Genomic DNA, 16392 nt, shown 5'->3' with positions numbered 1-16392 from the left:
ACCTATTCCCCCGTCAAAACAGATAACTTATCACTGATTCTTTTGTTTAATACTATGTTTCCTTGTGAGATGGCACATTGCTGCGCCTTCATGTCATTCTTGCATTATTCTGTTATATTACTGCATACGTACTGATTTAAGTGTTAGTCAGGTGTAATTTACAGGCACACGGTTTATGCTAAAACTCGACTTATTTTGTGCTAATCAAGAACAAAACATGAAGGACATGAACAGACATATTGATATCAAAATGTATAAACATATCTGATTATGTCGGCTTGCACCGGCTTTACCGTGAATTGATTAACGTGGACCCCCGACTTAAACAAGTTGAAAAACGTATTCGGGTGTTACCATTTAGTGGTCAATTGTACGGAATATGCACTGTACTGTGCAATCTACTAATACAAGTTTCAACTAGAGATGTCCGATAATGGCTTTTTTGCCGATATCCGATATTGTCCAACTCTTAATTACCGATTCCGATATCAACCGATATATACAGTCGTAGAATTAACACATTATTATGCCTAATTTTGTTGTGATGCCCCGCGAAGGTTTTCCAAAATAAATCAACTCAAGTTATGGAAAAAAAGGCCAACATGGCACTGCCATATTTATTATTGAAGTCACAAAGTGCATTATTTTTTTGTGGGGGCGGGGCGGGGTTGTAAGAGGTTGCGGGGGGTGTATTTTGTAGCGTCCCGGAAGAGTTAGTGCTGCAAGGGGTTCTGGGTATTTGTTCTGTTGTGTTTATGTTGTGTTACGGTGCGGATGTTCTCCCGAAACGTGTTTGTCATTCTTGTTTGGTGTGGGTTCACAGTGTGGCGCATATTTGTAACAGTGTTAAATTTGTTTATACGGTCACCCTCAGTGTGACCTGTATGGCTGTTGACCAAGTATGCAGGACATTCACTTGTGTGCGTGAAAAGCTGTAGATATTATGTGACTGGGCCGGCACGCGAAGGAAGTGCCTTTAAAGGTAATTGGTGCTCTGTACTTCTCCCTACGTTTGTGTACACAACGGCGTTTTAAAAAGTCACAAATTTTACTTTTTGAAACCGATACCGATCATTTTGAAACCGATACCGATAATTTCCGATATTACATTTTAAAGCATTAATCGGCCGATAATATCGGCAGTCCAATATTATCGGACATCCCTAGTTTCAATCAATCAAAAAACCTAAAATCTCCGATACAGGCAGTGCTGCAGCGGTCATGATACCATGTGACAGTTTGGGCTTTTATTTTCAGGTCAAGATTCCATCTAATGTACCGACAATATGGTCTGATTACAAGAAAACTTGAAAAGGTACTTTTATTGTCCTGTTCCGGTGCTCTTGTTTTGTTACTATTTCCTGTTTGGTCTCAGTGTTGACGGCACCTTTACTTGCACTGCCAACACACCTGTTCCCTCATTGCTCATTTGTTCTGTTTAGTTCCACCGTGTTCCCGCCTTCAGTGCTGCTTCGTTAGTCCTAGTTTCCTGCTACACGTGTGTCACATTTCTTCTAATTTAACCACCTTCTGCCTGCACATTTGCCTTTTCTGCACCCTGGGATCGCGACAACAGCCGACAGACATACAGTGTGTTTATTGTGCAAGACAGTGAACATCTAAATGTCCTCCAACAAACACACAGCTTCTTCCATTTAACTCAAGGCATTTACGAAAAGGTAAACACAACAGCGAGCAGCTACGCAACAGCTAAGCACACACGCTATTTAATTGTAACAAAATTGCAGTGCAAAACAGCACAAGTATCATATATTTAAAGACACATGTTACTTACACATAAGTCTCCAAGGCAGATGTCAGGGTTGCGCTTGTCGTGACCCCGGGATGCAGAGATAAATGGCGGCGAGCAGGTAAAAGAGTTTAGTTCCACTGGGGGAAAAGAACAAAAAGGTAGCGAATAGCTGGCACGTGCAGAACATAAAAAAAGTGACACAAAACAATAATCCGGGTGGACCAGAAGGAACTCAGGTAGGCCTACTTACAGATTGAAACCAGGTGCGCTGGAACCACAAATGGAGGAACCACAACACTAAAACCAGAAAGTAGACGCACCAGGACAAGGGAAGACTGGAAAATAAACTTATGCTGGATCGTGACAGCAGACGTACATTAGAAAGTATCCGGTAACAAACGTGTCCGCATCACTCAACTTACTGCGTTACTTCACCCTAAAGACAGTATAAGTCCAGCTGGGGGGAAAAAATAGTGTTTTTCATACCTACCTTTGTTCTATGATCAATTTCACTTGGTCACACCTTTTTCTAACATTCCCCATCACAAAATAATGCATGGACTGTACTGTAATATACACAACATAATGTATCACTTGGGTTGATGTTGCATCGGCTCAGTATCGGTATTGTCCAATACTCGAGTCAGCGTTGTATCGGCAGTGGAAAAGTGTGGTTGAAGTTGTAAAACCGTCAGGTGGAACACAAAGAATAAAAGCTGAAAAGAGAAAATGTGCATCCATTGAAGAAAAAGGAAATGTATGAAAATGACACAAACTGTTAGAAGAATCGTATCTAAGTTATCACAAAACTTTGAGTTGATATGAGTTCCCTGCAAGAAGACAAAAGCCGTCTTTGAACCTACCAAGAAGAAGGCCTGTAAAACTCCACTGTGTTGGGGGGGAAGCAACATGAAGGTGTTGTTTCTTTCATGTATTGTAATCAACAGAAAGATATTGTCTTGACCCAAGAACTACAAAAGCAAAGAGGAAGCAGGACCAGACTCCCCTCCAGGCACAGCTTTTCTGTGAACTGTTTACGACCTTTTCTTTTGAACTGTTCTGTAACCAAAGGCGATGGCTGTTTACGACCCACGTCCCTTAGAAACAGCTGTTGCCATGTGATCAGGGAAAGTCCAAATAAAAGAGGTGGCGTACAATCTTTCGCCAGAGCGTGTTGAGACACTGTACAGTGTCCAGGCGTCTCTTCTCAATTTGAGCCAAATTTAATTCTGTCTCTGTTTAATTCTTTGCTTCTTGTCTCGTTTAATAGATGTCATCAGTGTTTGAACCTGACACAAACGATATAATTTGTTATCTACTGCATCAACCCTTCCATCCAGTCGTGTAGGACTGATTCATATGACTTTGGCAGATCCTTGCATCAACATTTTGGGGTCCAAACTTGTGATTCCCATAACCGAGGCGTTCCTCAAGGCACCCCTTTGAGTCCTCTCCTTTTTGGCCATTACAAATGTTTTTTGTCATGTGATTTAAGCAAATAAGGTGTTCTTGTAGCTCGTTTACTTTGTCAACTCCTTTAGTTACACTAGTGGTGTTCCTCAAGGTTCCATCTTAGGTCCTCTCTTTTTCAGCATTTGGGGCTATTCAACTGGCGGCTCTTCAGTTAAAACAACTCGTGAGAGAGCAGATTCTTCTTCAAAAGAGATGATCTTTGACTCGCTTTTTAGCGGAAGGTCCTCAAAACAGCAAAGGCCTCCTGTAGGTCTGACAAAATAGACTAAAATCAAATGTCCACTGCAGAGGACGCTGGCTCTACAAAATAAGACCAGTTGTGAAGAGAGAAGTTCGGTCCTCGGCTTTCTGTAAATGTGGCCCCCAAAACAATTTAGTTAAATATCCCTGCACTAAAGGGACAAGCGGTAGAAAATGGATGGACGGATAGAGTTTCTTAACCAAAGGGCCGAATGCCGCAGTTGTAGTACACCTTTCCACCACTTGTGGCAGTAATGACAATATCAAACAAACAGAAGTCTGGCAATGAAGTCATAGAGAAGTTTATTAAGCGCTAAAATTATGACTAAAGTGGTGAAGCTGTATTTCCAATTGCACTTTCCTTTTATTGACAGTTTATTCAAATAACATTGTTTAGTTTTAGCACAACGATTGTATGTTAATGTTGTCCCTGAAATTGCCAATAAAGCTAAGGTTTATACGTTGAATATTTTTGTGATTAACACGTTTTTTTACTTAATTTGACAAGGTTCTAAACCAAGTGGGTTAAATATAATTATTGAATACGACTCAAATTCACTGTTAATATTTTTGGAGTGGTCCAGACAAAAGGTGAGACCACCTCGTGGTCCCATTTACCTGATCTCTCTCAGTCCATGACTATGAAACTCTTGCTTTCTGCTGAAGTTACCATGGCAACAGGGTGCATGGATGGTTCGTCGTGGGTTTTTCTCCTCCCCAGATATGTCTAAAAGAGATTTCTTTCATGTTTTCATATTTCACCTATTGCTCTTTTCACTGTTTGCTGGGCAAACCTCTCTTTTTTTTGGGGGGGGGGGGGGGTTGTTTACCTCTGAGAGGATGGAAGCTGAAGAGTCTGCTGTTGGGCTTCAAAAGGTTAGAGGAGCCGCACTCGTGTCTGCGCCATCTGCCACCACATGAGGGATTCTTCAAACAGATGGTTGGAGGGCTGCGTGAGAAAATGTCAGGACCGGGCCCCGTGCCCTAAAATACTCTTTGGAGACGCTCCTATTCTTAAAACAGGGGTGTTCAAAGTCACTTGTAAAAACAACAACATAAAAAGTGGAATAACAGAGGAAACAGTTGAAATGTAACATGAAAAGGTTAAAAATCAATTATTGGCCTATTCAAGCTTGTTACTTCAAATCAGATATTGCACTTTTTGTGGGGAAAAATGCTTATTTTGTGTGTTTGCCGTTAAAATTAAACAAGTTTTTTTTTTTTTTAAAGAGAATAAAACATAAGAAAACAAACCAAAAAAAACGTATAACAACATATAGATCTGAAGTTCATCTAGAGCAGTGGTTCTTAACCTTTAGGGCCTCGGGCCAAACTTTTCCACTTCAGAGGGGCCCACTGAAATATTAACAGAGTTAGTAATCTTACTCATATTCAATATTTATATCTAACCTACCCTATTTTTCGGACTATAAGGCGCACTTAAAATCATTTCATTTTCTCAAAACTCGACAGTGCGCCTTGTACGCCTAATGTACGGAATCATTTTGGTTGTGCTTAACCACCTCGAAGTCATTTTATTTGGTACATGGTGTAATGATAAGTGTGACCAGTAGATGGCAGTCAAACATAAGAGATAGGTGTAGACTGCAATATGACTTAAGTAAACAACACCAAAATTGTATATGTTCCATTGAAAATATAGAACATTACACACGGCGCTCAAAAATCTATCAAAATGTTTTAGTACGACTTTGGTAAGCTACACTATATTGCCAAAAGTATTTGGCCACCTGCCTTGACTCACATATGAAGTTGAAGTGCCATCCCATTCTTAACCCATAGGGTTCAATATGATGTGGGTCCACCTTTTGCAGCTATTACAGCTTCGAGTCTTCTGGGAAGGCTGTCCACAAGGTTGCGGGGTGTGTTTATAGGAATTTTTGACCATTCTTCCAAAAGCGCATTGGTGAGGTCACACACTGATGTCGGTGGAGAAGGCCTGGCTCTCAGACTCCGTTCTAATTCATCTCCAAAGGGTTCAGGTCAGGACTCTGTGCAGGCCAGTCATTTTCATCACTGAGAGCGGCCCATTCTTTCACACATATAAGTATTGTATATTGACATATAAGGGGTGTGAATACTTGTGTACCTGACCACTGGATCCGATTCCCATTCCTGGGGTGACGATTCATTTCAGATTAAATTCAACACGATTCTCGATTCAAACCGATTCTTGAAATGTAATATTTGTCATGAAACGTTTTCAAAACAAGTTACAGGTTAGAAAAAACTCCTTCAGGATGGCCCAAAAAATAATTTTTCAAAATTGATTTAAAAAAAAAAAAAACAACACACCCAAACACACATACATACACACACATATATATATATATATATATATATATATATATATATATATATATATATATATATATATATATATATATATATATATATATATATGCACACACACACATATATGTATACATATACACACACACACATATGCATGTGTATATATATATATATATATATATATATATATATATATATATATATATACATATATATATATATATATATACATATATATATACACACACACACATATACACAAATGCATGTATATATATATATACACACACACACACATTTATATACACATATACATGTATATGTACACACACATATATACACTTATACATGTATATATACACACACATATATACACATCTACATGTGTATATACTGTATATACACACATATAGACACATATAGATGTATATATACACACATATATACACATACATGTATATATACACACACATATATACAGATAATCATTGGTACTTTAACTTTAATATACATCTTATATATACACATATATACATGTATATATATACTCATATACATATTACATAAATATATATATATACATACATACATATACACATATATACATACATATGCACACACACATACATCATATATAGACATATACATCTATATCCACATATATAATACATACATCATATATATGTATATACATATGTCTATATATTCATTTAAATATGTGTAATCACACACATATATATATATATATATATATATATATATATATATATATATATATATATATATATATATATATATATATATATATATATATATATATATATATATACATACACTGTATATATACATATAAACATATATATGGATATATATATAAATATATTATATATACACACACACAAATATATACATATACACGCAACAATTTTTTTACTTTTATGAATTAAGAATGGGGATGAATTAGAATTGCAGTTCGGATGTGAATCGATGTGAATGGCGTGTGCACCCCAAGTGACATACTAAACCAGAGGTGTCCAAAAGTTTTCCACTAGAACCTTTTCGATATTTCTTTATTTTGCAAAAACATATTTAACAAAAAAAAGACAACGTTGTTATGAGTAGCAAAACATATTAATTTGAGATAGTATAAAAAAAAAAACATTTTGTTTGATTTGATTTGATCCCTTTCCTACCGCTTGTCCCTTACTGTAGCCATCTTGACAATATTGCGCCGCACATTGGACACCCCGGTTAAAAGCATGTTAATATATAATATATCACAGGGTGTGCTTTGTTGGATATGCAAACTGTGTCTTAGAACAAATGGCGAGGGGTGTTCCTCAGGGGTCAATTGTGGAGCCCCTCGTGTTCTACGTGCACACTGATACTACTCACTTTGTCACCGCATGGAGTGGATCAGCTTGTGGAGGCAAAACAAAACTCCAATGTTAGTCATCTCAACACCCTCTCTCTGGTTAGAACTCTATGGGTAATAAAAGCACATTGCATCAATAACATCACCTCAAAACAATTCTGCTCCATGAATAAACTTGCCTTGTTATTGTGCTTAATATTCCATCACTGATGCAGAAGAATATCATAATCCTTGCTTTTTCCTAATGGACGCACGGCATGTCAGACGTATTATCTGAGCGGGCGAGCTCACGTTAATCTGCAGTATGTGTCCTAAATTGCATTTTTTTTCCCCCAAAGCACTTCCACATGGGTTAATTCTCGCAGGAAATGAAACAACCACCAAAAATAATAATAATGAAAAGCGTGTGAAAAATAGCTTAATTCCGCTCGAGCGGTTTGAGCACAGAACACAAACTCGCTCGGTCGCTTGTTTCAATCATTTTTCATTAAAAGTTTCAAACCATATGGGAGGACTTCCTTTTTTTTTTTTTAATTAAGCCATAGAAAAAGACAGAAAATGTGGAATACAATGTTAAACACTGCGCACGTGTGAGACGGGGGACTTGTTGGGGGAGTGGGACCTGAATAGGAAGAGGATGGCACATGTTAGTGAGCAGCTTGTTCCCAAATGAAGGAGGACAAAAAATCAAAGACAATATAAACGTAAGGAAAAAAGAGGGCGAGGTTGAGCGGGTCGTCCATTGGAGGGGTCGAGGAAAGAAATGAAAGCAAAGTGCTTGGAGGCGGGAGCAAACAGTGAGACTTTTCTTCCCCTTCCTTCGCTATATAAAAAAAAAAACATCTTTTCTTCACTCTTCTGCAAATCATCAAACTTTTTTTTTTTCTGTGGAAATTTTGTAGGCCGCGATAAACATTTTCTCTGAAATACATAGTCGACTTAAAAATGGCGTCCGCCGTGCCAAGTTTCTGTTCTTTCTTTTGAATAGTCTCTGTGAAAAATATAGTTTAGAACAGTCTTCTCCTCCGTGTCCATTTTACAAAGTGGGCCCAGGATCCATCGGGAACACGCGCACGCTCGTGTGTGTGTGTGCCATCTTCTCACGTGCGTGTCAAGTCCATCTTTTGTTCCCCACAAGTCCGAGTATGTGTGTGTGTGTGTGTGTGTACAAGGGGGTGTTCTCACACTTCAGTCTGGAAGTCACCCTCGGAGGAGTCCGGCGTGTTTGCGGAGGACGAGTCCCAGTTCTTATTGTGCAGCTCCATGCGGTCTTTCTGCTCGCCCGGCACCATGGTCAGCTCAGGGGTCATGGTCTTGAAGCTGTCCCACGAGGTCCGCTCGTCCGGGGTTGACTTGTCCTGAAGGGCGGGGGGGACAGAAACAAACGGAGGCATGTGAATAATAGATGTGGAGGAATTTTTGTTTTCGTCACATTTCAGACGGCGTGTGTGGAGAGGAAGCAATGACAACGCAGTTGATTTTGTACAAACCATCTGCTGAGTCCTATTTATTGGAAGGGAAAACGAAGCGGGCAACTGTCCAGCCGCCATCCAGACTGAAGGACCCCCAATGGCACTATTGTGTGAGCCACAAATAGTTTTTGCAGTGATATATAAATGCCAGCACGGCTTCAATTTGTGAAGATGGACAATACATTTCATGGTCGAGACTAGGGATGTCCGATATTATCGGCCGATAAATGCTTTAAAATTTAATATCGGAAATTATCGGTATCGGTTCCATAAAGTAAAATGTATGACTTTTTAAAACGCCGCTGTGTACACGGACGTAGGGAGAAGTACAGAGCGCCAATAAACCTTAAAGGCACTGCCTTTGCGTGCTGGCCCAGTCACATAATATCCACGGCTTTTCACACACACAAGTGAATGCCACGCATACTTGGTCAACAGCCATACAGGTCACACTGAGGGTCCATCCAGAAGCTGCAATACATACAAAATAGTGCTGCTAGGATCCCGATGAGAGTGCGGAAAAACGACCATATCACACCAATTCTCAAATCCCTTCACTGGCTTCCTGTTCCACTCAGGATTGAATACAAAGTCTCCCTACTAACCCACCAGTGCCTCCATGGAAATGCCCCCCTCTACCTCAAAGTACTACTCACCCCCAAATCCTCCACTTGACACCTCCGCTCCGGACAGGCTAACCTCCTCCAACCTCCGAGGACAATGCTACGAACTATGGGAGACCGGGCTTTCTACTCCGCCGCTCCCCGTCTGTGGAACGCTCTCCCTGACCACCTGAGGGCACCACAGACTGTGGATGCTTTTAAAAAAGGCTTAAAAACCCTTATTTTTTTTAAAAAAGCCTTTTTATAGATATATGCATACTAGTTCTAGCTATTAGGCTGTTCTATTTTTTATTGTATTTTTTATTTTTTATTATCTTTTTATTATTATTATTATTTTTAATACACTGTAGCACTTTTAGGTTGTTTGCTCAATGTAAAGTGATTTTTACAAATAAAATCTATTATTACCATCTATTATTACACTGAGGGTGGCCGAATAAACAACTTTAACACTGTTACAAATATGCGCCACACTGTGAACCCACACCAAACAAGTATGACAAACACATTTCGGGAGAACATCCGCACCGTAAAACAACATAAACACAACAGAACAAATACCCAGAACCCCTTGCAGCACTAACTCTTCCGGGACGCTACAATATACACCCTCCCCCCGCCCAACCCCGCCCACCTTAACCTCCTCATACTCTCAGCGCAGCATAACAACAAGAGTGTGTTGTTGCCGGTGCTGTAGCCGTGGCTAACAAGCTCGGTGACTGACTAACGACATGGTTTGGAATTATTTTAAAGTGTCTCTGACTGATAAAAAACTGGCAATTTGCAATGACTGCAAAAAGTTGGTTATGCGAGGCGGAACCAAGACGTCTTCCTTTAATACGAGCAATTTGATCTCCCACCTCTTCAAGAATCATAAGGAGATACATGATGGATACAAGCGGAAGATGGATGGAAAGCAAACACGGAAAAAAAGTAGTACCACACAGTCTTGCACTAAAGAAGGACTATGTTAATGTTTACTTTATTACTCTAGTATACTCTGGACTGAAGCTGTGTGCCTTCATTGTTTTTGCAGCCGTTGTTTTGAGGCATGTTTAAAAAAAATAATGCACTTTGTGAAAGTGAAAGTATAGTATTTCCCATAGTTGTAGTGGGTATCAGGATTATCTCAGGGAGAGCATGTCCCAAATTCCAAGCTGCTGTTTTGAGGCATGTTAAAAAAAATAATGCACTTTGTGACTTCAATAATAAATATGGCAGTGCCATGTTGGCATTTTTTTCCATAACTTGAGTTGATTTATTTTGGAAAACCTTGTTACATTGTTTAATGCATCCAGCGGGGCATCACAACAAAATTAGGCATAATAATGTGTTAATTCCACCACTGTATATATCGGTACCGGTTGATATCGGAATCGGTAATTAAGAGTTAGACAATATCGGAATATCGGCAAAAAAGCCATAATCGGACATTTCTAGTCGGGACCCAAAATATGTATGACTGCCTGTCCAAATACTTTTGTCCATTATGCATGGAAGAAAATCAGGACAAAGTTAAAAAAAATAAATATGTGTGAGTACTCTAAGTGGGTGTGTTGCAGGTGATCTACTAAGACTGCTTGGACAAAATTAGAATTAGTTAAATATTTAAATGAAAGAGTTGTGTGTACCATGGAAACACTCATTGACTGCACATTCATGACATCGTGTCATAAGTTATGTTGTGGAATATGCAGCACACAAATAATATGAACCACCTTTTCTGGGCCGATAACTAATTTTACTGACCTACAAATGATTGCCAATAAACAATATTATTGTCGACATTATTTTGAGACCAAATTAACTACTGATGACATGATAATACATAACAACAACACAAGGATACCCTTCAAAGGTTGTGAGTTCAAACCCCCGGCCGAGTCATACCAAAGACTATAAAAATGGGAGCCATTACCTCCCTGCTTGGCATCAAGGGTTGGAATTGGGGGTTAAATCACCAAAAATGATTCCCGGGCGCGGCCACCGCTGCTGCTCACTGCTCCCCTCACCCCCCAGGGGGTGATCAAGGGTGATGGGTCAAATGCAGAGAATAATTTCACCACACCTAGTGTGTGTGTGACAATCATTGGTACTTTAACTTAAATGCAATAGAGTTGTATTCTCGTAAATTTTAACATTGTTATTGGAATTTTAAACATCCAAGTTAAATAACAAAAACTAATTATAAAAAAAACTAAATTTTGGACTTGAGTAAAAATCACAACCAAAAGCAATAAAATAGGTTCTATGTCAGTTACGAAGGGGGCTGAGGACCCTCATATATACACAAACAAAGCAATAAATAATATGGCGAAATAAAGTTATCGTGATCAAAATGATCACCGTTACTAATATTATTGCCCTATTGTTGAATATGCTCAAAAAGTACACACTAAAAGCTTTTAACCAAGTTGTAGTTTTTTAATAACTCAAATAAATTTAAAGGTCAGAATATCTCCTTCTGCTTGCATGGAGATGGCCTATTAACTTTTTTTTTTTTTACCTAATTCTTACACAAACGAAAAATAAGAAATTTTATTTATTTTTAATCTATTTTTGAAATGTCTGAGTCGATTTAGAATGGCGATGAATATGAAACGCCATTTGGATGTGAATAATGTTTTTGTGCACCACTATTAGTCGCCCTGTCATTCATGAACTGACACGCTTTTTCACACAAAAGGGGTCCTGCGCACTACGCGTGATTTACGTATAAGGAGGGGCGGCCCTGGATTCTTGCAACAAGTTCATTTACATAATAATTATAATGACATTTTTTCAAAACAGGTTAAAGATCAGAAAATCTCTTTCTGGTTGCATGGAGATGGCCTATTAAGTTTGTTTTTTTTAACAAATTCTTAAACAAACGAAAAATCACAAATTTTAATTTGTTTTATTTTTTATTTCTGAGTCGATTTAGAATCGCAATGAATAAGAATCACCATTGGGATGTGAATACATTTTTTGCGCACCACTATTAATCGCCCTGCCATTCATGAACTGACACGCTTTTTCACACAAAAGTGGTCCTGCGCACTATGCGTAATATACGTATAAGGAGGGGCGGCCCTGGATTCTCGCAACAAGTTAATTTACATAATAATTATAATGACATTTTTTCAAAACAGGTGAAAGGTCAGAAAATCTCCTTCTGGTTGCATGGAAATGGCCTATAAACTTTTTTTTTTTTTTACCAGATTCTTAAACAAACGAAAAATCACAAATTTAAATTTGTTGAATTTTATTTCTGAGTTGATTTAGAATCGCGATAAATAAGAAACGCCATTTGGATGTGAATACATTTTTTGTGCACCACTATTCAGCGCCCTGTAATTCATGAACTGACACGCTTTTTCACACAAAAGTGGTCTGCGCACTACGCGCGATCTACGTATAAGGAGGGGCGGCCATGGATTCTCGAAACAAGTTCATTTATATAATAATTAACATGAAAATATTTCAAAACAGGTTAAAGGTCAGAAAATCTCCTTCTGGTTGCATGGAGATGACCTCTAAACTTTTTTTTTACCAAATTCTTACACAAACGAAAAATCACAATTTTTTAAAATTTTTTTAAATCTATTTTTGAAATTTGTGAGTCGATTTAGAATCGCGATGAATAAGAATCGCCATTTGGATGTGAATTTTTTTTGGAGATGGCCTTTAAACTTTTTTTTTAAACCGAATTCTTAAACAAACGAAAAATAAAATTATTATTTTTTTGAATTTTTTATTTCTGAGTTGATTTAGAATCGCGATGAATAACAAACGCCATTTGGATGTGAATCAATTTTTTTGCGCACCACTATTAATCGCCCTGTCATTCATGAACTGACACGCTTTTTCACACAAAAGTGGTCCTGCTTGATCTACGTATAAGGAGGGGCGGCCCTGGATTCTCGCATCAAGTTAATATACATAATAATTATAATGAACTTTTTTCAAAACAGGTTCAAGGTCAGAAAATCTCCTTACAGATGGCCTATAAACTTTTTTTTTAACCAAATTCTTACACAACGAAAAATCACAAATTGGAAAATTTTATTTTTTGGGGGAAATTTCAGAGTCGATTTAGAATGGCGATGAATATGAATCGCCATCGGGATGTGAATCAATGTTTTTGTGCACCACTATTAATCGCCCTGTCATTCATGAACTGACACGCTTTTCCACACAAAAGTGGTCCAGCGCACTACGCGTGATATACGTATAAGGAGGGGCGGCCCTGGAAGTCACGCCTGACAAAACAGCTAGGTCCGAACTCGTCCAATCTCCCGGAAAGCAGCAACATGCTAAAAATTGGGACCACTTCCCAGACACTCGGAACAGCATGAGTGCATGTGTCCACCCCCGCCCTTCCACACGCATGTAAAATGCATGTCGGGGGAGGGGGGGGGGGTTAACATTATGCATCAGATATGGGCCATTATTCAAATGTCACTCGTTAGCGTGCGGAGATAACGAGGTGCAGATGTGCCGCAGAGACACGAGGGAGGACTTAAAAGGAGTGTTTGTGATGGCGGAGCAGTTTTGACATGCACAAACATCTTAATAGGATTCCTTGACAGAGCCAATTCACCAACCACGGCCTTTCTTACGCCTGTAAAACTTCCTCTTTGCACTCGCTTAATCCCGGTCTATCCTGTCACCTGAGACACGAGCAACACCACACAAGTGTGACGATCATCAGCAGAGCTCCAGGGGGCGATGTCTGCCTGATTATCATTCTAAACGCGTCACATTCCGACAGTGGATGCAAGAGGCATAATCTGGGAGCCAATTTGCATGCTAACTGCTGGCGAAGGAGCGTTCTGTAATGCGGCCGCTAAGCCGCGGCTCCGTCCCCGGGAGAGCGGGCTAACGCGATTGTGTCACTCCCGCCTGTCGCCGTCTACGCGGGGCCTCTGTTCCTCCACGCCCAAAAGCGCCAGCTCATCCCCCCGTTTTTTTGCCACGTCCCTGCCAGAAAGCCCTCTACTTACACTGGATGAGTTCTTTTCACCTCCAGCAGACGAAATGCTCCATGGCGTTTCCCTCTGCGGCCATGGAGAGGGAGGAGAGGGCGACCAAAGAGGGAGATGGAGAAGGAAGGAAACAAAACAAACAACAACAAAAAAAAGTAGAAAGAGAAGGAAATCAAAGTCACTGACAACTCTGCCAAGAAATAAACAAGATGGTCCTTCCACCTTCTTCTTCAAGCCGACTATGAGGAGAACGTAGGGCTGGGCGATTACGTGATCGATAATCAGGATCAGGATCATGATCCTCTTTACTTTACTTGCTGAAAAAATGGCGGCTCAGTCACCAGATTTTTACTGGGGGAAAAAAACAGACCACTTATTCATCTAAAGGAATGTGCTGCAAAAAGCGACCATCGATTTTACATTAAAAAAAAAAAAAAATCACCAAAATGAGAGCTAGCTTCCGCAGCTAGTGGGTCCATGACGATGACTTCTGTTTTGTTTGATCAGCCGTTTTACTGCCTTGACAGTTTGGAAACAATTAAGGTATGTAAATAAACATTTACTAAATATTTGTGTGTAAATAACTCATTTCAAAACATATAAGTTTATGGAAAACATTTTTCTTCTAAAATTTTGTGGCTCAGTCACCAGAATTTTACTGGGAAAATAAAAGCGGTACCGTTTTTCATGTAAAGTAATGTGCTGCAAAAAGAGACCATCGATTCTACATTTAAAAAAATTCACCAAAACGTCACAGTGGAGTTATTGAGTCTGTTTAGCTAATTGGAGAGCTAGCTTGCGCAGCTCGTGGGTCCATAACGATGACTTCTGTTTTGTTTGATCAGCCGTTTTACTGCCTTGTTACAGACACCGTTTGGAAACAAAAAACAATAAACATTTACAAAATATTTGTGTGTAAATAACTCATTTCAAAACGTATAAGTTTATGGAAAACATTTTCCTTCTAAAATTTAGTGGCTCAGTCACCAGAATTTTACTGGGAAAATAAAAGCGGTACCATTTTTCATGTAAAGTAATGTGCTGCAAAAAGAGACCATCGATTCTACATTTAAAAAAATTCACCAAAACGTCACCGTGGAGTTATTGAGTCTGTTTAGCTGATTGGAGAGCTAGCTTGCGCAGCTAGTGGGTCCATAACGATGACTTCTGTTTTTTTTGATCAGCCGTTTTACTGCTGTGTTACAGACAATGTTTGGAAACAATTAAGGTATGTAAATAAACTTTTACAGAATACTTCTGCGTAAATAACTAATTTCACAATGTATATATCTGCGGCTTATAAGTCTGGTGTGGCTAATTTATGAAAAAAAAAATTCTTCTGCAATTTAGTGGCTCAGTCACCAAAATTTTAATGGGAAAATAAATGCAGTACCACTTTTTCATCTAAAGTAATGTGCTGCAAAAAGCGGCCATTGATTTTACATTAAAAAATAAAAATAAAAACTCACCAAAATGTCACAGTGGAGTTATTGAGTCTGTTTAGCTGATTGGAGAGCTAGCTTGCGCAGCTCGTGGGCCCATAACGATGACTTGTGTTTTGTTTGATCAGCCGTTTTACTGCCTTGTTACAGACACCATTTGGAAACAAAAAAAAAAAAACATTTACAAAATATTTGTGTGTAAATAACTAATTTCAAAACGTATAATTTATGGAAAACATTTTTCTTCTAAAATGTAGTGGCTCAGTCGCCAGAATTTTACTGAGAAAATAAAAGCGGTACCGTTTTTCATGAAAGTAATGTGCTGCAAAAAGAGACCATCGATTCTACATTTAAAAAAATTCACCAAAACGTCACTGTGGAGTTATTGAGTCTGTTTAGCTGATTGGAGAGCTAGCTTGCGCAGCTAGTGGGTCCATAACGATGACTTCTGTTTTTTTTGATCAGCCGTTTTACTGCCGTGTTACAGACAATGTTTGGAAACAATTAAGGTATGTAAATAAACTTTTAAAGAATACTTCTGCGTAAATAACTAATTTCACAATGTATATATCTGCGGCTTATAAGTCTGGTGTGGCTAATTTATGGAAAAAAAATTCTTCTACAATTTAGTGGCTCAGTCACCAAAATTTTAATGGGAAAATAAATGCAGTACCACTTTTTCATCTAAAGTAATGTGCTGCAAAAAATGGCCATTGATTTTACATTAAAAA

At 38.7% G+C, this 16392-nt stretch overlaps 1 protein-coding gene across 1 annotated transcript in view; it reads right to left on the bottom strand.

The window, feature by feature from the left end:
- Positions 1–7624: 7624 nt before the first annotated feature.
- adgrb2 (adhesion G protein-coupled receptor B2) overlaps positions 7625–16392 on the bottom strand; it is a 536693-nt gene continuing 527925 nt past the window's right edge. Inside the window, exons 36-37 of the mRNA XM_062030114.1 lie at positions 14238–14291; positions 7625–8515 (exon numbers count right to left, since the gene is read on the bottom strand). Of these exons, the coding sequence (XP_061886098.1) occupies positions 8339–8515; positions 14238–14291 (231 nt within the window). The 3' untranslated portion in view covers positions 7625–8338. The remainder of the gene's footprint in view (positions 8516–14237; positions 14292–16392) is intronic.

The sequence above is a fragment of the Entelurus aequoreus genome, linkage group LG20 (genome assembly GCF_033978785.1).
Source record: "Entelurus aequoreus isolate RoL-2023_Sb linkage group LG20, RoL_Eaeq_v1.1, whole genome shotgun sequence".
NCBI lineage: Eukaryota > Metazoa > Chordata > Actinopteri > Syngnathiformes > Syngnathidae > Entelurus > Entelurus aequoreus.
This window is presented reverse-complemented; position numbering and strand designations above follow the sequence as displayed.